The sequence below is a fragment of the Nomascus leucogenys genome, chromosome 14, assembly GCF_006542625.1.
Source record: "Nomascus leucogenys isolate Asia chromosome 14, Asia_NLE_v1, whole genome shotgun sequence".
NCBI classification, from domain to species: domain Eukaryota; kingdom Metazoa; phylum Chordata; class Mammalia; order Primates; family Hylobatidae; genus Nomascus; species Nomascus leucogenys.
The window spans coordinates 46,958,749-46,980,791 of NC_044394.1; the positions used below are offsets into that span (position 1 = coordinate 46,958,749).

Genomic DNA, 22,043 nt, shown 5'->3' on the forward strand with positions numbered 1-22,043 from the left:
TTGCTCTCCTCGAGGAGTATCTTTGTGGCGTTCTCTGTATTTCCTGAATCTGAATGTTGGCCTGCCTTGCTAGATTGGGGAAGTTCTCCTGGATAATATCTTGCAGAGTGTTTTCCAACTTGGTTCCATTCTCCCCATCATTTTCAGGTACACCAATCAGACGTAGGTTTGGTCTTTTCACATAGTCCCAAATTTCTTGGAGGCTTTGTTCATTTCTTTTTATTCTTTTTTCTCTAAACTTCCCTTCTCGCTTCATTTCATTCATTTCACCTTCCATCAGCAATACCCTTTCTTCCAGTTGATCGCATCTGCTACCGAGGCTTCTGCAATCTTCACGTAGTTCTCGAAACTTGGCTTTCAGCTCCATCAGCTCCTTTAAGCCCTTCTCTCCATTGGTTATTCTAGTTATCCATTCTTCTAATTTTTTTTCAAAGTTTTTAACTTCTTTGCTATTGTTTTGAATTTCCTCCCGTAGCTCAGAGTAGTTTGATCGTCTGAAGCCTTCTTCTCTCAACTCGTCAAAGTCATCCTCCATCCAGCTTTGTTCCATTGCTGGTGAGGAACTGCGTTCCTTTGGAGGAGGAGAGGTGCTCTGCTTTTTAGAGTTTCCAGTTTTTCTGCTCTGCTTTTTCCCCATCTTTGTGGTTTTATCTACTTTTGGTCTTTGATGCTGGTGATGTACAGATGGGTTTTTGGTGTGGATGTCCTTTCTGTTTGTTAGTTTTCCTTCTACCAGACAGGACCCTCAGCTGCAGGTCTGTTGGAGTTTACTAGAGGTCCACTCCAGACCCTGTTTGGCTGGGTGTCAGCAGCGGTGGCTGCAGAACAGCGGATTTTCGTGAGACCACAAATTCAGCTGTCTGATAGTTCCTCTGGAAGTTTTGTCTCAGAGGAGTACCCGGCCGAGTGAGGTGTCAGTTTGTCCCTACTGGGGGCGTTGCCTCCCAGTTAGGCTGCTCGGGGGTGAGGGACCCACTTTAGGAGGCAGTCTGTCCATTCTCAGATCTGCAGCTGAGTGCTGGGAGAACCACTACTCTCTTCAAAGCTGTCAGTCAGACAGGGACAATTAAGTCTGTGGAGCTTCCTGCTGACTTTTTGTTTGTGCCCTGCCCTCAGAGGTGGAGCCTACAGAGGCAAGCAGGCCTCCTTGAGCTGTGGTGGGCTCCACCCAGTTCGAGCTTCCTGGCTGCTTTGTTTACCTAAGCAAGCCTGGGCAATGGCGGGCGCCCCTCCCCCAGCCTCGCTGCCTCCTTGTAGCTTGATCTCAGACTGCTATGCTAGCAATCAGCGAGACTCCGTGGGCATAGGACCCTCCGAGCCAGGTGCGGGACACAATTTTCTAGTGTGCCGTTTTCCAGGCCCGTTGGAAAAGCGCGGTATTAGGATGGGACTGACCCGATATTCCAGGTGCCGTCTGTTACCCCTTTCTTTGACTAGGAAAGGGAACTCCCTGACCCCTTGCGCTTCCCGAGTGAGGCAATGCCTCGCCCTGCTTCGGCTCGCGCACAGTGCCCTTCACCGACTGTCCTGCACCCACTGTTTGGCACTCCCTAGTGAGATGAAACTGGTACCTTAAACAGAAATGCAGAAATCACCCGTCTTCTGTGTCGCTCAGGCTGGGAGCTGTAGACCGGAGCTGTTCCTATTCAGCCATCTTGGCTCCCTCCTATCCTATATGTTGAAGTATTAACTGTATAGTCTATGAAACCTACTTCATGTATTGATTATTTTGTTTCAAATCCCATTCAGACTACGAGTGATGAGAAAGATTCTGTGAGGAATATAGTCACAGAAATAAAGGATGGACAACAATCTGGGACAGGTAATTTTGCAAAACACATTTAATGTCATGTTCAGTCCAGATAGAAAAGAACTTCTCTTCCCCGAGTAAATCAGCGGGGGGCTCATCGAAGCTGCACATTCTGATTCAGCAGGCCTGAGATTCTTCGTTTGTAATAAGTTCTCGGGTGACACTGATGCTGCTGGTCTTCGACATGATCTTTGCGTAAGATTATAGACTTCCCCACATTGAAATTGAGAAGTAGAAAGGTTGGAGAGCCATTAAAGACATAAGGAGTCCGGGGACAGCATAATTTTGCTTTAATTCTACAGCCTGTTTTCACCAAGGGTGGAAGGAGAAAGAGATGAGGTATAGATTTTACAGAGGTCACATTGTATTGCTAAAAACAGATGGAGAAATGATTGTAATAACCCATAAACGCTGTAGAACAAGAACTAAGGAGACCACTGATGTAGCAATGACTTTCCTCAAGGAAGAAGATTGTCAGGCAGGAAGGAGGGAAAATAAGAAGTTATTTATGTAATTTTGGGGTTTCTTCTTAGGAAACTGAGTTCAGTTGCATATTAGAACATTTTCCTAAAAGAAGCTTTGATTTTGGCTGCTATAGGAACCAGTGGAAGCAGGAAGGAGTCCTAGAATTGGGATAAACGACAGTGACTCATTACTCCTCTTTGTTACTGTTGGGGCATCAGAGATACACGTTTTGTTGTTATTAGTTATTCAAATGAGATAAACATGAATATGCATATATTGGCTTTGCTTTTCAATTAGCTAACTTTTGGATAGAAATAGCAATTTAATGAAAATGCTTTAGAGAATAACATGATATTTTAAACCAGACTATTTTAGAAAGAAAAATAATGGTGAATTCATTAATTGACTTTTAAAATTCTTATTTTCAATGAATATTGGAGTGATTTCCAAATGTAAAAGGTTATTCATATCTAATGCTTGTAGCAACTTTATTTTGTATAAGTATGTCAAATTTGATCATTTATTATACTTTTTGATAAGGTTTGTGTATTATACTTTGTTGCCGCGAGTGGATGAAGAACCTTTCTGTAGCCTAAACTAGAGGACACAACAAATGTAGGCACATTATTACACCACATGGGTTTGAGAAATAAAGAATATTATATACAGGATTATCCAAACCTATATCCAAGCTGATGAAGCTGGGACACTTCCACTGAGGACTTGTGAAGTGTACATTCTATTAAGTGTCTTTGTTATTGTGTACCTGCTCAATTCAGGCAAGTTAAAGAGCATGATGAATACTTGCAGTATAATGGTATAAATCCTTCTGATGTCTTGCATGAAAAACATGCAGTAGCATTTAGTACCTTCTTTGACATTGATTCCTGGGTGTATGAGTTGCTCCTCTGATTTCAGATCACATTTCTTTTCATCATTTGGCATATCCACATTGATATTGACACTCTTTATTTCAGTAATACACACATGACGCATAATACCTCTTTGTAATTTCTGACTGTATATTTTCTGGAAGCGTGTATTCCTATTTTCTTCAGTGTATTTCCTCATGTTCTTGTCCCAAAGACACAAACCATAAAACATCAAATCCTACACTAGTACAGGCAGGAGGATACAGCTTGATGCTAACACTGCGTGAATGTATGGAGAACTTTATCATATTTACATATGATGGATTATATATTTCTTTTACTTTTCAGTGTCTCCTCAGAAACAATCGGCCTGGAAGGTAGTTACTCTTTCATTTATATTTTGAATTATTTATTGCATAGCCTATGAAATATATATTATGTATTGACTGTTTTGTTTCTCTTTCCATTCAGGTTACATTTAAAAAGGAAGTTTCTTTTTTGAATATTGCCACAAGAATAATGGGTGGTAGGAAATCTAGAACAGGTAATTTGGCAATACACATTTAATGTCATGTGCACTCAAGACAGAAGACAACGTCCCACCCCTGAAAAGATCAGCGGGGTGTCACTGAAAATGCACTTTCTGATTCAGCAGGCCTGAGATTGTGCATTTTTAGTAAGTTCTTAGGTGATGCTGATGCTGTTGGTCCTTGGCCATGATCTTAGTAACAAGCTTACAGAGTTCCCTACATTGAATTTGGATACAAGAACCATTGGAAAACAGTTCAAGACATAAGAGGATCGGGGGACAGCATAATTTTGCTCTTATTTGAGAGCATGTTTCTATGGAGAGGAGAAGGAGAAAGAGAAGGAGTAATAGAAATTATAGATGTCAGATGGTACTGCTAAAACCAGAGGGAGGAAGTTGTCATAATAACCCATAAACACTGGAGAATGAGGAGCAAGGTGACCACTGATGTAGTAATTATTTTCATCAAGAAAGAGGGACTGCAAGGCAAGAAAGAGGGGAAGGAAGAAGTTATTTCAGTAATTTTGGGGTTTCTGCTGAGGAAACCTGAGTGAACTCACTTCAGATGCATTTAGAATGTTTGCATACCAGAAGATTTGATTTCTGACTGCTCCGATGACTACTGGAATCAGGAAGGAGTGCTAGAGTTGGGATAAACCACAGTGCCTCATTCCTGTTTATTAGTATCAGACATCAGACATATATTTTTTATTAGTTATTCAAATGAGTTAAAATTTAATATGAATATATTAGCTTTTTTCCAAAGTGCTGGCTTTTTCACTAAAATAGCTATTTAGTGAAAATTCTTTATAATGCAATGATATTCCAGAGCAGACTAGTTTTGCAGACAAAAATAGTGTTGAATGCATTAATTGAATCCTAAAATGGTTATTTTCAATGAATATTGGACCGATATCCAAATGTAAAAGCTTATTAATATCTAATGCCAGGAGCCATTGCATTTTGTACAAATATGTATAATTTATTGTACTTTTTGATGAGGTTTATATATTACATAACCTTCTTGCCATTAGTGGATGAAGGAACTTTCTGAAGGCTAAACTAGAGGATACAAGAAATGTAGGCAGATTATTACACCACATGGGTATGATAAATAATGAATACTATCTACAAGGATTCACCAACCATGTATCCAAGCTGATCAATTTAGGATACTTCCACTGAAGACAGGTGAAGTGTACATTCAACTGAAGTGTCATTGTAATTGTGTACCTTCTCAGTTATCAGGCAAGTTAAAGAGCATGATGAATGTTTGTAGTACACTAGTGTAAATCGTTTTGATACCTTGCATGAAAGACATGCAGGATCATGTACAATCTGCTTTGACATTGATTCTCAGGTGTATGAGTTGCTCCTCTGATTTTAGATCACATTTGTCCTCATCACTCGACATATCCACATTGATATTGACATGGTTTTATTTTAGATTTCGACACGTGACAAATCATACCATGTCTGAAATTGTAAGGGTATATTTCATGGAGCCTGTATTCCCCTTTTTCAGTGTATTTCTGTCATGTTCTAGTCGCCAGACACAAAGTAGAAGCCATCAAAGCCTACACTAATACAGGCAGGAGGACAGAGGTTGATGCTAACACTGCGTGAATGTATGGATAACTTTATCATATTTACATATGAGTGATTATGTATCCCTTTTGCTTTTCAGTGTCTTCTCAGAAACAACCAGCTGAGGAGGTAATTAAAGTCTCATTTATATGTTGAACTATTAACTGTATAGTCTATGAAACCTACTTCATGTATTGATTATTTTGTTTCAAATCCCGTTCAGACTACAAGTGACGAGAAAGATTCTGTGAGGAATATAGTCACAGAAATAAAGGATGGACAACAATCTGGGACAGGTAATTTTGCAAAACACATTTAATGTGATGTTCAGTCCAGATAGAAAAGAACTTCTCTTCCCTGAATAAATCAGCGGGGGGCTCATCGAAGCTGCACATTCTGATTCAGCAGGCCTGAGATTCTTCATTTGTAATAAGTTCTCGGGTGACACTGATGTTGCTGGCCTTCGACATGATCTTTGCAGTGAGATTATAGACTTCCCCACATTGAAATTGGGAAGTAGAAAGGTTGGAGAGCCATTAAAGACATAAGGAGTCCGGGGACAGCATAATTTTGCTTAATTCTACAGCCTGTTTTCACCAAGGATGGAAGGAGAAAGAGATGAGGTATAGATTTTACAGAGGTCACATTGTATTGCTAAAAACAGATGGAGAAATGATTGTAATAACCCATAAACGCTGTAGAACGAGAACTAAGGAGATCACTGATGTAGCAATGACTTTCCTCAAGGAAGAGGATTGTCAGGCAGGAAGGAGGGAAAATAAGAAGTTATTTATGTAATTTTGTTGTTTCTTCTGAGGAAACGTGAGTTCAGTTGCATATTAGAACATTTTCCTAAAAGAAGCTTTGATTTTGGCTGCTTTAGGAACTGGTGGAAGCAGGAAGGAGTCCTAGAATTGGGATAAACCACAGTGACTCATTACTCCTCTTTGTTACTATTGGGCGTCAGAGATACATGTTTTGTTGTTATTAGTTATTCAAATGAGATAAACATGAATATGCATATATTGGCTTTGCTTTTCAATTAGCTAACTTTGGATAAAATAGCAATTTAATGAAAATGCTTTAGAGAATAACATGATACTTCAAACCAGACTATTTTAGAAACAAAATTAATGTTGAATTCATTAATTGACTTTTAAAATTGTTATTTTCAATGAATATTGGAGTGATTTCCAAATGTAAAAGGTTATTCATATCTAATGCTTGTAGCAACTTTATTTTGTATAAGTATGTCAAATTTGATCATTTATTATACTTTTTGATATGGTTTATATATTATACTTTGTTGCCGTGAGTGGATGAAGAACCTCTCTGTAGCCTAAACTAGAGGACACAACAAATGTAGGCACATTATTACACCACGTGGGTTTTAGAAATAAAGAATATTATATACAGGATTATCCAAACCTACATCCAAGCTGATGAACCTGGGATACTTCCACTGAGGACTTGTGAAGTGTACATTCTACTAAAGTGTCATTGTCATTGTGTACCTGCTCAATTACCAGGCAAGTTAAAGAGCATGATGAATACTGCAGTACAGCGGTATAAATCCTTCTGATGTCTTGCATGAAAAACATGCAGTAGCATTTAGTACCTTCTTTGACATTGATTCCTGGGTGTATGAGGTGCTCCTCTGATTTCAGATCACATTTCCTTTCATCATTCGGCATATCCACATTGATATTGACACTCTTTATTTCAGTAATACACACATGATGCATAATGCCTCTTTGTAATTTCTGACTGTATATTTTCTGGAAGCGTGTATTCCTATTTTCTTCAGTGTATTTCCTCATGTTCTTGTCCCAAAGACACAAACCATAAAACATCAAATCCTACACTAGTACAGGCAGGAGGATACAGCTTGATGCTAACACTGCGTGAATGTATGGAGAACTTTATCATATTTACATATGATGGATTATATATTTCTTTTACTTTTCAGTGTCTCCTCAGAAACAATCGGCCTGGAAGGTAGTTACTCTTTCATTTATATTTTGAATTATTTATTGCATAGCCTATGAAATATATATTATGTATTGACTGTTTTGTTTCTCTTTCCATTCAGGTTACATTTAAAAAGAAAGTTTCTTTTTTGAATATTGCCACAAGAATAATGGGTAGTAGGAAATCTGGAACAGGTAATTTGGCAATACACATTTAATGTCATGTGCACTCAAGACAGAAGACAACGTCCCACCCCTGAATAGATCAGCGGGGGTCTCATTGAAAATGCACTTTCTGATTCAGCAGGCCTGCGATTGTGCATTTCTAGTGAGTTCTCAGGTGTTGCTGATGCTATTGGTCCTTGGCCATGATCTTAGTAACAAGCTTATAGAGTTCCCTACATTGAAATTGTGTAGAAGAACTGTTGGAAAGCAGTTCAAGACGTAAGACATAAGAGGATCAGGAGACAGCATAATTTTGCTCTTATTTCAGAGCATGTTTCTATGGAAAGGGGAAGGAGAAAGAGAAAAAAGTAATAGAAATTATAGATGTCAGATGATACTGCTAAAACCAGAGGGAGGAAGTTGTTATAATAACCCATAAACACTGGAGAATGAGGACCAAGGTGACCACTGATGTAGTAATTATTTTCATCAAGAAAGAGGGATTGCAAGGCAAGAAAGAGGGGAAGGAAGAAGTTATTTAGGTAATTTTGGGGTTTCTGCTGAGGAAACCTGAGTGAACTCACTTCAGATGCATTTAGAATATTTGCATACCAGAAGATCTGATTTCTGGCTGCTCCAATGACTACTGGAATCAGTAAGGAGTGCTAGAATTGGGACAAACCACAGTGCCTCATTATTCATGTTTATTACTATCAGACATCAGACATATATATATATATATATTTTTTTTTTTTGAGACAGAATCTTGCTCTGTCGCCCAGGCTGGAGTGCAGTGGCACAATCTCAGCTCACTGCAAGCTCCCCCTCCCAGGTTCACGCCATTCTCCTGCCTCAGCCTCTCTGAGTAGCTGGGACTACAGGCGCCCGCCACCACACCCGGCTAATTTTTTTGTATTTTTAGTAGAGACAGGGTTTCACCGTGGTCTCGATCTCCTGACCTCATGATCCGCCCGCCTCGGCCTCCCAAAGTGCTGGGATTACAAGCGTGAGCCACCGTGCCCGGCCCAGACATATATTTTTTATTAGTCATTCAAATGAGTTGAAATTTAATATGAATATATTAGCTTTTTTCCAAAGTGCTGGCTGTTTTGTTAAAATAGGTATTTAATGAAAATTCTTTATAGTAAAGTGATATTCCAGAGCAGACTAATTTTACAGACAAAAATAATGTTGAATGCATTAATTGAATCCTGAAATGGTTATTTTCAATGAATGTTGGACTGATTTCCAAATGTATAAGTTTATTAATATCTAATGCCTGGAGAAATTGCATTTTGTATAAGTATGTATAATTTATTATACTTTTTGATGGGGTTTGTATATTATACCTTCTTGCCATTAGTGGATGAAGAAACTTTCTGAAGGCTAAACTAGAGGATATAAGAAACATAGGCAGATTATTACACCACATGGCCATGATAAATAATGAATATTAACTGCTAGGATTCACCAAACGTATATCCAAGCAGATCAGTTCAGGACACTTACACTGAAGAGACGTGAAGTGTACGTTCAACTGAAGTGTCGTTGTAATTGTGTACCTTCTCAGTTGCCGAACAAGTTAAAGAGCATGATGAATATTTGTGTTACAATGGTATAAATCCTTCTGATGTCTTGCATGAAAGTCATGCGGTCGCAGTTAGCACCAGCTTTTACACTTATTTCTAGGTTTATGATTTGCTCCTCTCATTTTAGATCACATTTCTCCTTGTTAATCAGCATATCCACATTGATATTAACACTTTTTTTTTAGCAATAGATGTGGTGCATAATCTCACTTTTTAACTTGTAACTGTATGTTTTTTGAAGACTGTATTCCTATTTTCTTCATTGCATTTCTATCATGTTACTGTCCCAAAGAAACAAACTAGAAAAACATGAAACCCTACACTAATACAGGCAAGAGTATTCAGTTTGATGCTAACACTCCATGAATGTATGGTTGGCCTTACCGTATTTACATATGATTGATTATATATTTCTCTTGCTTGTTAGAGTATCCTGAGAATCTGCCCACCTTGAAGGTAATTACTCTTACATTTATATTTTTAATTATTAACTGCATATACCGATATACATCATGTGATAATCATTTTGTTTTAAAACCCATTCAGGCCACAATTGAAAATAAAGATTCTGTTCTGAATACAGCCCCCAAAATGAAGGATGTACAAACATCCACACCAGGTAAACTTTGCAATGCAGATTTAACTCTGGAAAGAAGTACATTAATCTATTTCTAATGCTCATAGTCTTTCTATTCTCAATTATTTCACTTTTTATATTTTATTTCAGGATTACATCTAAATAATGCAGCTGTTATCATTTTTATTTATGTTTTCAAAAATGAGATTTACATGCATAAGGAAAATATATTTTTAAAACATAAGCTTTGTTTTTTTTATTTGGAGACAGAGCTTTGCTCTTGTTGTCCAGGCTGGAGTGCAATGGCTCAATTGTAGCTCACCGCAACCTCCGCCTTCCTGGTTCAAGCAATTCTCCTGCCTCAGCCTCCCGAGTAGTTGGGATTACAGGCATGCACCACCATGCCCGGCTAATTTTGTATTTTTAGTAGAGACAGGGTTTCTCCATGTTGGTCAGGCTGGTCTTGAACTCTCGACCTCAGGTGATCCTCCCGCCTCGCCCTCCCAAAGTGCTGGGATTACAGGCATGAACTGCTGTGCCTGGCCTAAAAATATAAGGTTTTATTCAGATGTTTCTCCTTTTACATTTTGATACTCTGAAGTTTCCGATTTGGAATTTCAATAGTTTTTAGCGATTTAAAGAGGTCAATTTTGATACTGTAAAATATTTGTTTTGCTTTAAAAGTCAGTTCAAATTATGGCTTTTAGCTAATGAAATGTTTTATTTGGTAACATATTTGTTTTGTTTTAACTTTTATTGGCTCTGGTCAATTTTGTTATGCTTATTATATTAAGCCAATCCGATGTTCTGATTAGCACACTGTGCGTCTGTGTGTGTGTTACTTTATTTTTTTGTTTTTAATTTTAATGAGTAAATTGTAGGTGTTTATGTTTATGGAGTAAATGAGATATTTTGATACAGGCATACAATGTGTAATAATGACATCATGGTTAATGGGTTATCCATCACCTCAAGCATTAACCATTTCTTTGTGCTGTCTTTTAATTTGTACTTCCTCAGTAATGCTAAATAGTACAACAAGTTATTGCTCACTGTAGTCATGTTTTTGTGCCATAAAATACTACATTTTATTCATTGTTTCTAACTATAGTTTGTACTTATTAAGCATCCTCATTTCCTACCACCCCCACTCCCTTCCTAGACTGTGGTAATGGTGATTTTTCTCTTCATCTCCATGAGCTCTATTTTTTAAATTTCTCACACCTACAAAGGATTGACAACATGTGAATCCTTCCTTTCTTTGCCTGGATTATTTTACTTGACATGATGTCCTCTTGTTCCATCCATGTCATTGCGAATGAGAGGATCTTATTCTTTCATATGGCTGAGCAGTATGTGTATCACATTTTTAGAACCCATTTGTCTGTTGATGTACATTTAGGTTGATTCCAAATTATGGCTATTGTGAAAAGTACTGCAATAAACATGTCAGGGCAGATTTCTCTTTTATAATACTGATTTTCTTGCTGTTGAGTAGTTACCTAGCAATGGGATTGCTGGATCGTGTGGGTAGTTGTATTTTTAATTTTTTGAGGACTCTATACTGTTCTCCATAGTGACTGTACTAATTCACAATGCCACCAATGGTGTACGAGGGTTCCACTTTCTCCACATCCTCACCAGCATTTCTTAATGCCTGCCATTTGGATAAAAGCCATTTTAACTGAGGTGAGAAGATACCTCATTGTAGCTTTGGTTTGCATTTCTGTGACGATCAGTGATGTTGAGCACCTTTCCATACACCTGTTTGCCATCTGATAGCAGTTTGAAACATAACAGTGTCATTTTGCTACTATTTCTGAGCATGTTTCTAGCCAGAGGGAAAGGAACACAAGTTTAGGAAATAGAAATTATACATGTAAGATACTACTGCTAAATTAAGAGGCTTTCCTCTTTATTTGTGGTGGGAATAATTTATGAGAGCTATATAGAAGTGTTGATATTAGTTAATCAAATGAAATTTATTTGAACTAAGAAACTTTGACTGATTTTACTAAGAAACCTATTTTTTTAATAAGATCACAGTTCCATGAAAGTGCCTTAGAGATTAGCATGGTATATCAAATCAAACTAATTTTAGAAACAAAAAGTTACAGCATTCATTCTTTGAATAACAAAACCAAAATAATCAGTGAACATTGCACTGATTTTGAATTATAAAATGTTATTAATAAGTCTGTGGAAATTTAATTTTTTCATTTTTGACAATTATTTACACATTGAAAGCTTATTTTACACTTTTTTTTTTTTTTTTTTTTTTTTGAGACGAAGTCTCGGTCTGTCTCCCAGCCTGGAGTGCAATGGCACAATCTCGGCTCACTGCAACATCCACCTCCCAGGTTAAAGCGATTCCCCTGCCTCAGCCTCCTGAGTAGCTGGGATTACAGGCACATGACACCATGCCCGGCTAATTTTTGTATTTTCAGTAGAGATGGGGTTTCACCATGTTAGGCTGGTCTCGAACTCCTGACCTTGTGATCCACCTGCTTCAGCCTCCCAAAGTGCTGTGATTACAGGTGTGAGCCACCACACCCAGCCTATACACTACTTTTGATGTGGTTTATATATCTTCTTGCATGAGTGGATTCAGAAACTTCTTGACAGGGCCAAACTGCAGGATACAAGCAATGTAGACATAGCAGTAGCCTACCTAGGAATGAAAAAAATGAATAGTTTTATTAATTTTTATTCTACAACTGTCCATCTAAGCTGATTAATTTTAAACAGTTTCTCTGATGAGAAATAAATTATATATTTACTGGAAGTGCCTTCACAACTTTGTACTTCCTACATAATAGGAAAAATAGTTGGACATGATAAATGCTTGTAGTATAATGGTGTAATTGAATCTGATGTATTGCATTAAAGATAGGCCATAGCATCCTCCCATCAGCTTTGACACTTACTCTCTCAGGATCATGATTTGCTATTTATTAGGATCATTTTTCTCATTATCAGTCAACATGTTTACATTGGAATAGATACACTCTTCTATTTTAGTTATAGTTAGTTGAGACATAATCTCACTTTTGAAACCTTAACTACATATTTTATAAAGCCTGTATTAAATAAAACTGTTTATCTGAGGAAAGATAACCGGAATCAAGGAAGACTTCACATAGCTGTCTGAGTCTTAAATTATGAAAGAAATTTGTCAGAATAGTTGAGGAAAATATTTTAGATATAAAGAAGAGACGGCACATTGATGAAAGTGTAAACAGTAGCAGTCATTTTGGAAATGATTAATAATGAACAGCAGGCTCAATGTGCTGTTACAAAGGTACTATTGTGAAGTAAAGAACAGTGTGCTGTTACTTTTTCTGTTTCTATTGGATTTTTACATTTTGTTTTATTTCTGATGGTTTTGTTCATTGATGTTGGGTGGATGAATTTGTGAGTGAATCTTTGACCATGTTTGCATGGCTTGAACCTGGTGACATCTAGTGCCTCCCCAAGTGGTTTGCTGAAGTTTTGGAGGATTAAAAGCATTTCTTAAAGAAGTAAATATTATACTAAAGATTAAGCTTTGTTTAAACACATTTATTTTCTGGTTTTAGAAAGACTATGGCTTTTTTTTTTTTTTTTCTGAGACGGAGTCACGCTCTGCTGCCCAGGCTGGAGGTGCAGTGGTGCGATCTCGGCTCACTGCAAGCTCCGCCCCCCGGGTTCACGCCATTCTCCTGCCTCAGCCTCCTGACTAGCTGGGACTACAGGTGCCCGCCACCCCGCCCAGCTAATTTTTTGTATTTTTTAGTAGAGACGGAGTTTCACTTTGTTAGCCAGGATGGTCTCGATCTCCTGACCTCGTGATCCACCCACCTCGGCCTCCCAAAGTGCTGGGATTACAGGCGTGAGCCACCACGCGTGGCTGACTATGGCTTTTATCTAGCTGTTCTGTGTAGCTCATTTTAACTAAATATATAATCTTTTTAGCAGAACAAGACTTAGAAATGGCATCAGAGGGAGAGCAAAAGAGGCTTGAAGAATATGAAAATAACCAGCCACAGGTATGTAAAAATTTAAAATCAAATTTCTGGTTTAATCTTATTTTCCTTGCTTTGGTAATACAGCATATTTGAAATGAATTTACCTTTGGATTAGCCTTTTAGTATCAGTTGATTATAATTTAATATTTAATTTTAAAAACATTTAACTAGTTATAAAACTTAAAATAGTGTTGGAATCTATAGCAACTTATATCTAATCTTTACCCTTGGAATTGAGTTAAAAAGTTCCTGATATTGTTTGCACTTCTATTTTTATAACTTCCTATTATAATAAGGTAACATCAAATATTGAATTACAATTTTAAGCAATAGAAATTATGAACAATTTAACAGTGATGACCACTGTATTGGATTCAGATTAAAGGAGTAATTATTACTAGTGGTTCAAACTTTGCAGTTTTTTTAATTGCCAGTCACTAACACCAAGGTTAAGAATTTATTTTCCCTTTTGATCTCTGACTTCAGTTTCTATGTTCAGGGAGAGAATGGGTCATAAAATCAACCCAACTGGCTATCAAGAGAATTATACCTTACAGATTGGCACCTTTGGTATTAACGTACAAACAATAACTGCTTAATGTATTTCAATATAGAAAATCTATAAATATTGTTAAATTTATTAAATCCACTGTCATTAGTAGACCTTAGAACTTAAGCCTATAATCATTATAAATATATAACACTGTCAATCATATTACAATATGTAATTTGCATTAAAATGTAAGAATTTGCTTTTCTTACTGACTGGTGTTGATTTTGGCTCCTAATAATTTAAAGTTTGCCTAATCATTAGTGAGTAATCTTTGGAAAAAGCACTGAAGTGTACACTGTACGTATAGTGATAAAATCTTTTAAAGTGACAGTGCCTTTATAGTACCACAAGTCATCTCCTAATTCATTTTTGGGAAATTTAACACATAATGAATTAGTCAAGTTTAGTCCAAACAAACAGTGACAAATTAAAGTTTCATGGTTTATGTTTTTCACTTATTTTAGGCTAATGCAAATTATTTTTCACTTCTTAGTTACAATCCAGTGATTTGGGAGTAGGTAAACATAGATTAAGAAGTTTAATATTAAACTTTAATTATTTTTTAATTTTTCTCTTTTTACACTTCATTATTTAAAGATAAAGTTATTTTTAAAACGTGTACTCTGACAGAAAAGACATCTGGGAAACAAAACTAGCAAATTTATCTTCCACTTTTGCATGTGCAAAAATGTCTCAACTAGTAGTGAAAAAGTGTTGTGATAGGACCTCTTTATATATGCAGGACCTACTTGTGCACAAAAATATGAGAGAATGTGGATCAAACAAGACAAATTAGGGTAAAAAAAACTTTAAAATTCATCACAAAAAAGTTAAAGCAGTTTTGGTGAAATTTGTGAAAATTACAAAACTGCTTGTATTAAGGAAGAGCAACTACATAATAATTCTACAGGAAGAACAAACTTAAGTAAATACCCTCTAATTTGGCAAACGATTCACCTGATTGTCAGGAAAGTGATGCATCTGGCATGTCTGTCTCTGTAGTAGTCCAGATATTTCCTGAACAAAAATAACCCAGTCTCAAAAATGCCTTTCTATCTCATTCATACTCTGGGTCCCCAGAATATGCTTGCCAGTCACCTTCGGAGCTTTATTTAAATAGAAATAAAGTAGACTGTGAAAATGACAACAAACCAGATACTGAACATGTTTTTAACCCAGACAAGGAAAATTTTCATAGTGATACAGAAAGTACGAAAGCAAGAAACCCAGAAGTAGTTATGGTTGAAATAAAAGAAGACAAATAGGTTGTTAGGCAAATGACAAAAAACCAAAACACCACTAATTGGAAATTAAACATCGGACATATGCCTCAATTTAGTGATTCAAAAAGCCTTTTAGATATGTGGCTTACCTGCTCCAAAGAAATGAAGCATGTGATTAAAAAAAAAAAAATTATGGTGTTTCTGTTGTTAAAACACCACAGTACAAAACCAATACAGAATGTGTTCCAGAAGCTGTTATATGACAACTGTAGTGCAAATAAGTATGAAAGCATAAAACTTGAATTAGAAAATGTGCATTATTCTCCACCACATGATGACAGAACATCAGCAGTATGTCTAGAAGTGGAATTAAGTGATATATGCAAAGATTTAAGAATGAGGTTAGCATATTACAAGTAAAGTAGAGTTCCTGGCTTTGGAGAAAGTTCAACTTCAAAAAGACTTGGAGGGTCACTTGCTGCAACTCTGATTTTTCTCTTCACCAATTATTTGATCCATTTGAATTTTTTACTTATGAAAATCTCTTGTGTAAAATGGGGTTATCTAAATACATAATTGTATGTATAAATGGATTGTTTTTGCAATTAAAATAATTCAAGCTCAGGAAGACATTCTCTTAATCTTTGTTCCTTAATTAACCCAAGTCTCTCTGTCAGTTTTCTAAATGGCATAGGAACTGGGAAACTAATTTATCCGTAGACCATGTGGTCTTCTTAACTAGAGTCAACATAAAGGAAATTGCTTAAAAAGAAGTACAGAACAAGTACCTGTGTTTGTGCTCATATAAACAGATGGGCAATTCCCACTTCTGTACATTTAGTATATGCTATAAATATTTTGGGGACATTTTGAAACAGTGTTATTTATTTTGTAGGTGAAAAACCAAATACATTCTAGGGATGACCTTGATGGCATAATTCAGTCATGTCAAATAGCCTCAGAGGATGATGATTTGCTTTGCTCTAATTGTAAGAAAGTCATATTACTCATTGATCAACATGAAATGAAGTGTAAAGGTAGGACCAATGCATAAATATAAGGCGTTTTAAAAATCCTATAGCAATGTATGCACACATTGCTTAGCACTGTACCATAGAGTACTGATATGTTACAAGAATGTTCATCTCAGAAATATGCCTTATGTTAAAATAGAATGAAAACAACTGTATCTTATACCTTCTCAGCCAAAGAGCTATGATCATTTCACTGTACTTTTCTCAGTGTGAATGGCACACCCAATGTGTTTGTTTACTCTGCTTCTCTTCTATGCCATTACCCATTTACCCATGGTCAGGTTACCATTTCCTCCCACCTGAAATACTGTGATAACCTTCTAACTGTCTTTCCTACTATTCCACCTTCCAAAACCACGGCTTGTTCTGCAATCATAACTATATAGTTGTAAAAAATCACACCTGATCATGTTACGTGCTTGCTGAAAACCCAGCTGCCATTTATTGCTATAAGGTATGGATCTCAGTCCTTGAGCTTTATTGCCTACCCTTCTCTGTGCCACAGCCAGTGCCTTAGGTGTTTGCTCCTACAATCAGTAGCTTTAGTGTGGTATAATTGATATGCGATAAAGTGCACACATGTAAAAGTTACCATTTGATAAGTTTTAACAGATGTATACACATGTGAAACTATTACCATCATCGAGATAGTCAACATCTATCCATCACCCACTAACGTCTCCTCATGGCCCTTTATATTCCTGTTTTTAAAAGCTGCTAAATGGTTTTCCAAAATATTTGTACTATTTTCTATTCTCATCAGCAGTAAATGACCATTCCAGTTGCTATGTTGTCACACTACTGCTGTGTTTATTTTTTTTAATTTTAGTCATTCTGATGGGTGTATTATGTATATTATTGTGGGTTTAATGTACACGATCCTAATGACTAAAATGTTGAGCATCTTTCCATGTGTTTATCTGCCGTCTGTACATCTTCTTTGTTGAACTGTCTTTTCAAATCTTTTGCCATTTAAAAAAGTAGGTTGATATTTTCTTACTTGTTGAGTTTTATTAATTCTGTATGTATTTGGATACTATTACTTTTTAGCTACTTTTTTACAAGGGTATTTTTGCCAGTTTTTGGGTTGACTTTTCACTTGCTTTGTAGTATCTTTTGAAGAGCAGAAGATTTTAATCGTAATGAAGTCCAATTTAATTGTTGAATTACGGATTTTGCATTTTGTGTCATATGTAAAAAATGTTTGCCTAGCACAAGGTCACAAAGATTTTTCTTATGCTTTGTTCTAGAAATTTTATAGATTTGGATCTTACATTTAAATCTGTGCTCCATTTTGAGTTTCCTTTTGTATATGGAGTGAGGTGAGGTATGGATTCAAGTTCACTTTTTGGGTGTGGACAGCCAGTTGTTCCAACACTACATGTTGAAAAGGCTATCCTTTCTCCACGGCATTGCCATCCTGCCTTTGTCAGTCATAAGCTGGTTGCATATGTGTTATTTATTTCTGGACTGTCTATTGAATTTTATTAATTTGCAGATGCACCCCAAATTGTGAGAAACCCAGTGTTTGAGTCAAAAGCAATTTAATACTTCAGTAAACCCACTGTAAAGTCAATAAGTCAAACCACCTTAAATTGGGGATTGTCTGTATTTGACTTTCTTTATACAGGTTGAGCATTGCTCATTTAAATATCCCAAATCTGAAATACTCTAAAACCCCAAACTTTTTGATTGCCAACATAGACACCACAGTGGAAAAATTCTACATCCGACCTCATGTATACAAACATTGTTTCATGCCCCAAATTATTAAAAGTATTGTTTAAAATTACCTTCAGTCTTTGTGTACAAGGTAAATATGAAAAATAAATGTATTTTGTGTTTAGACTTGGGTCCTATCCCCAAGATATCTCATCATGTATATGCAAATATTCCAAAATCCAAAATCTGAAAAACTTCTAGTCTGAAGCATTTTGAATAAGGGATATTCAGCCTGTACCTATGGCACACTGTTTTGGTTACTATTGATTTATAGTAATTCTTGAAATGAATCCTCCAATTTTGTTCTTTGTTCTGTTTTGACTATGCTAGATCCTTTGCATTTTCACATAAACTTTAGAATCAGCTTATCAATAATATAAAGACTGCTTGCTTGTTGGAAATTAAGTTGGGATTGTGTCATATTTATAGATTAATTTGGGGAGAATTGACATCTTAACAATACTGAATCTACTCAATAAAGTGTATGTCTGCTTTTATAGAGGTAATATTTAATTTTCTCAGTAGTATTTTGTAGTTTGTAGTTTATAGGTGTTTTCATATGTTATCAGATTTATCTGTATTTCATTTTTGATGAAGTTGTAAATGATAGTTTAGTTAGTGTAGATGTATTTGACTTTCTTTATACAGGTTGAGCATTGCTAATCCAAATATACATTTTTATAAAACTATAGAAAATGATAGTTTTAAAATTTTCATTTGATTTTTTATTGCTAGCATATAGAAATACAGTTAATTTTTCTATATTGAATTTGTATCCTTCAATCTTGTTAAACTCACTTATTAGTTCTGGCACATTGTTGGTAGATTTGATCAGATTTTCTTCATAGACCAAAGGTTGTTAAACCTTTCTTTCTCAAACTACCCTCTTACTAAGGATAGTGAATATTTTAGACTTGTGGCAAAAGGGTCTCTTTTGCAGCTGATAAACTCTGCCATTTTAGTGTGAGAGCAGCCATAGATCATCCATAAATTAATGAACACAGCTGTGTTCCAATAAAAGCTTATCAGACAAGAAGCTGGCCCACAGGTTGGGGTTTACCCATACCTATTGTATGGTGATGGCTGTGTATAAAGACAATTTTATTTCTTTTTTTAAACTTGGATGCCTCTTATTTCTTTTTCTTGCCTGACTGCATTAACTAGAATCTTCAGAACAATGCAACAAACAAGTAGTGAAAGCAGACATTCCCATGTTCTTCCTCATCTTATGGGAAATGCATTCAGTTTTTCACTATGATGCACGTTAGCTGTAGATTCATCATAGATGTTGTTTATCATGCTGAAGAACTTCCCTTGGATTCTTATGTTGCTAAGAGTTTTTCTCTTTGAAACATCAGGAGTAAATTTTATCAGATGCCTGTATCTGTTGGGATGATCCTATGGGTCTTCTCTTTTAGTTCATTTTATGGTAAATAATGATGATGTTTCAATGGTAAGCCAACCTTCCATTTCTGGAATAAACCCCATTTGTTTATGATGTATTACCTTTTTATTATACTGTTGGATACAATTTACTAAAGTCTCATTTAGAATTTATTATAAAGACTTTTATTTTTTAGACCAGTTTTATGTTCCTGTCAAAATTGAGAGGGAGGTTCAGATATTTTTTGTATACCCCCAACCCAATACATGTTTAGCCTCCTTCATTACCAGTATCCTTCACCATAGTGGTAGTTGCTATGATAGATGAGCCTAAATTGACACATCACAATCACCCAAAGCCCATAATTTGCATTGGGGTTCACTCTTGATACTGTACATGTATGGATTTGGACAAATGTACAATGACATGTATCCACGTTACATAAATTATTTTGACTTCCCTAAGAATCCTCTGTGCTCTGCCTATGTATCTTTTCCTGCTGTCTTTTACCCTTTGGCACCCTTTTACTTTATCCATAGTTTTGCCTTTTCCTGATCATATAGTTGGAATCATACAGTAAGAAGTCTTTTCAGATTAGCTTATGTCACTTGGTAATATGCATTTAAGGTTCCTTCACATATTTTCATGAATTGATTGCTCATTTCTTTATGTGTAGAGTGATATTCCACTGTATGGCTGTGTAACCACAGTTTATTCACTCCGCTATTGGAGGATACCTTCGTTGCATCACAAATTGGTTGAATTTTTACATTCGTGCTCATGAGGGAATTTTCTTGTTGGTAATATTTTCTGGTTTTGGTTCAGGGTAAAGCTAACATTACAGACTGAGTTGAGATATACTCCTTCTTTCTGTTTCTTTTGGGAGAGTTTATGTATAATTGTATTATTTTCTTCCAGAAATGTTTTGTAGAATTCACCAGCATAGCTAGCTGGGTCTGGAGTTTTCTTTTAGGAAGGTTTTTAACTATAACTTAACTATCTTTTATAGATATAGGGCAATTCACATTATCTATTGCTTCTTGATCGAGATTTGCTAATTTTCATTTTTAAAGGAATTTGTTAATTTTATCTAAGTTGTCATGTTTACTTACATAGAAATTATAATATCTTGTTATATTTTTGGTATCTGTAGAATCTATAATAATGTCACATTGTTTATTTCTGAAATTAGTAATTTGTATTGTTTCTTTTTTTCTGAGCAGCCTGGCTAAATGGATCTTTTTCACATTTATTGATCTCCTCAAGGTGTTTTGTGTTGTTGATTTTTTTCTATTGTTTCTTCTGGAACCAACAGTATAACACAATACCATAGACTGGTTCAAACAATGGAAGTTGATTTCTCGCAGTTGTGGGGTCAGCAAAGTCCAAGATCCAGATGCTGTCGTGTTTGGTGTATGGTTAGGGAACACGTCCTAGTTCATGAATGAATTCTTTTTCTCTGCGCCCTCACTTGGCAGAAGGGGCGAAGGAGATCTGGGGTCTGTTGTATAAGAGCACTAAGCACTAATCCCATTCATGAGGGCTTGGCTATCATGACCAACTACCTGTAAAAATCCCCCCTCCTGAACATCACACACTGGGGACTGTTGTGGGGTGGGGGGAAGGGGGAGGGACAGCATTAGGAGATATACCTAATGCTAAATGATGAGTTAATGGGTGCAGCACACCAACATGGCACATGGATACATATGTAACAAACCTGCACATTGTGCACATGTACCCTAAAACTTAAAGTCTAATAATAATAATTAAAAAATCCCCCCTCCTAATACCGTCACATCTGTGATTGGCTTTCAGCATATAAATTTTGGGGAAGACAAACATTCAGACCACAGCAGATGTTTATTATTTCCTTTCCTCTGCTTGCTTTGGGTTTAATTCACTCTTCTTTTGTCTAGTTGCTTAAGGTAGAAGTCAAGGTCATTGATTTAAGACTCTTCTAATGTAGACATTTGGCAGTGCTAAAAATTTGTATTCAAGTACAGCTGTAGCTGCATTCCACAAATTCTGGTTGACAAATTTTTATTCAGTTCAGAATACTTTCTAATTTCTATTTCTGTTTTCATTACCTGTTTGACCCAGGGTTATTTAGATGTGTGCTACTTAGTTTCCAAATATTTGAGTATTTCCCGGAGTTATTTTTGTTATTGGTCTTTAATCTGATTGATTTGTGGTCAGGGCACATACTTTGTATGACTTAAATCCTTCTGACTCAATCCTTTAATTGAGAGTTGTTGTATGCCCTAAAATGTGGTCTATTTTGGTAAGTGTTCCTTGGGTACTTGAAAAGTCTATTCTCGCTGATTTTCTGCCTTCTTGTTCTATCACTTATTGAGTAAAGGGTATTGAAACCTCAGATTACTTAGAAATTGTCTGTTTCTTTTTGTAGTTCTATCCACTTTGGTCTCATATATTGTGAGGCTAGTTTTTTATTAGGGGCGTAAAGACTTAGGATTGTTATGTTTTGTTGATTAACTGAACCTTTTACTATTGTGACATGACCTTTTGTTATTTATTGCTGGATTTATTTTTTGC

General features: G+C 36.0%; 2 protein-coding genes across 2 annotated transcripts; both read left to right on the plus strand.

The window, feature by feature from the left end:
* The first annotated feature begins 1,701 nt into the window (after positions 1–1,701).
* On the plus strand, positions 1,702–16,846 carry LOC115838249 (ankyrin repeat domain-containing protein 36B-like). The gene is made up of 7 exons (XM_030827092.1): positions 1,702–1,822; positions 3,496–3,524; positions 3,619–3,691; positions 9,415–9,443; positions 9,534–9,606; positions 13,519–13,592; positions 16,243–16,846. The coding sequence occupies exons 1-7, from the start codon at positions 1,702–1,704 to the stop codon at positions 16,399–16,401; spliced, it is 558 nt and encodes a 185-aa protein (XP_030682952.1). The 3' UTR covers positions 16,402–16,846.
* LOC115838332 (ankyrin repeat domain-containing protein 36B-like) lies at positions 5,254–7,481 on the plus strand. Its single transcript, XM_030827742.1, has 4 exons — positions 5,254–5,392; positions 5,487–5,559; positions 7,233–7,261; positions 7,356–7,481. Exons 1-4 carry the CDS (start codon positions 5,342–5,344, stop codon positions 7,449–7,451), a joined length of 249 nt encoding a protein of 82 aa, XP_030683602.1. The 5' UTR covers positions 5,254–5,341; the 3' UTR covers positions 7,452–7,481.
* Positions 16,847–22,043: the final 5,197 nt, after the last annotated feature.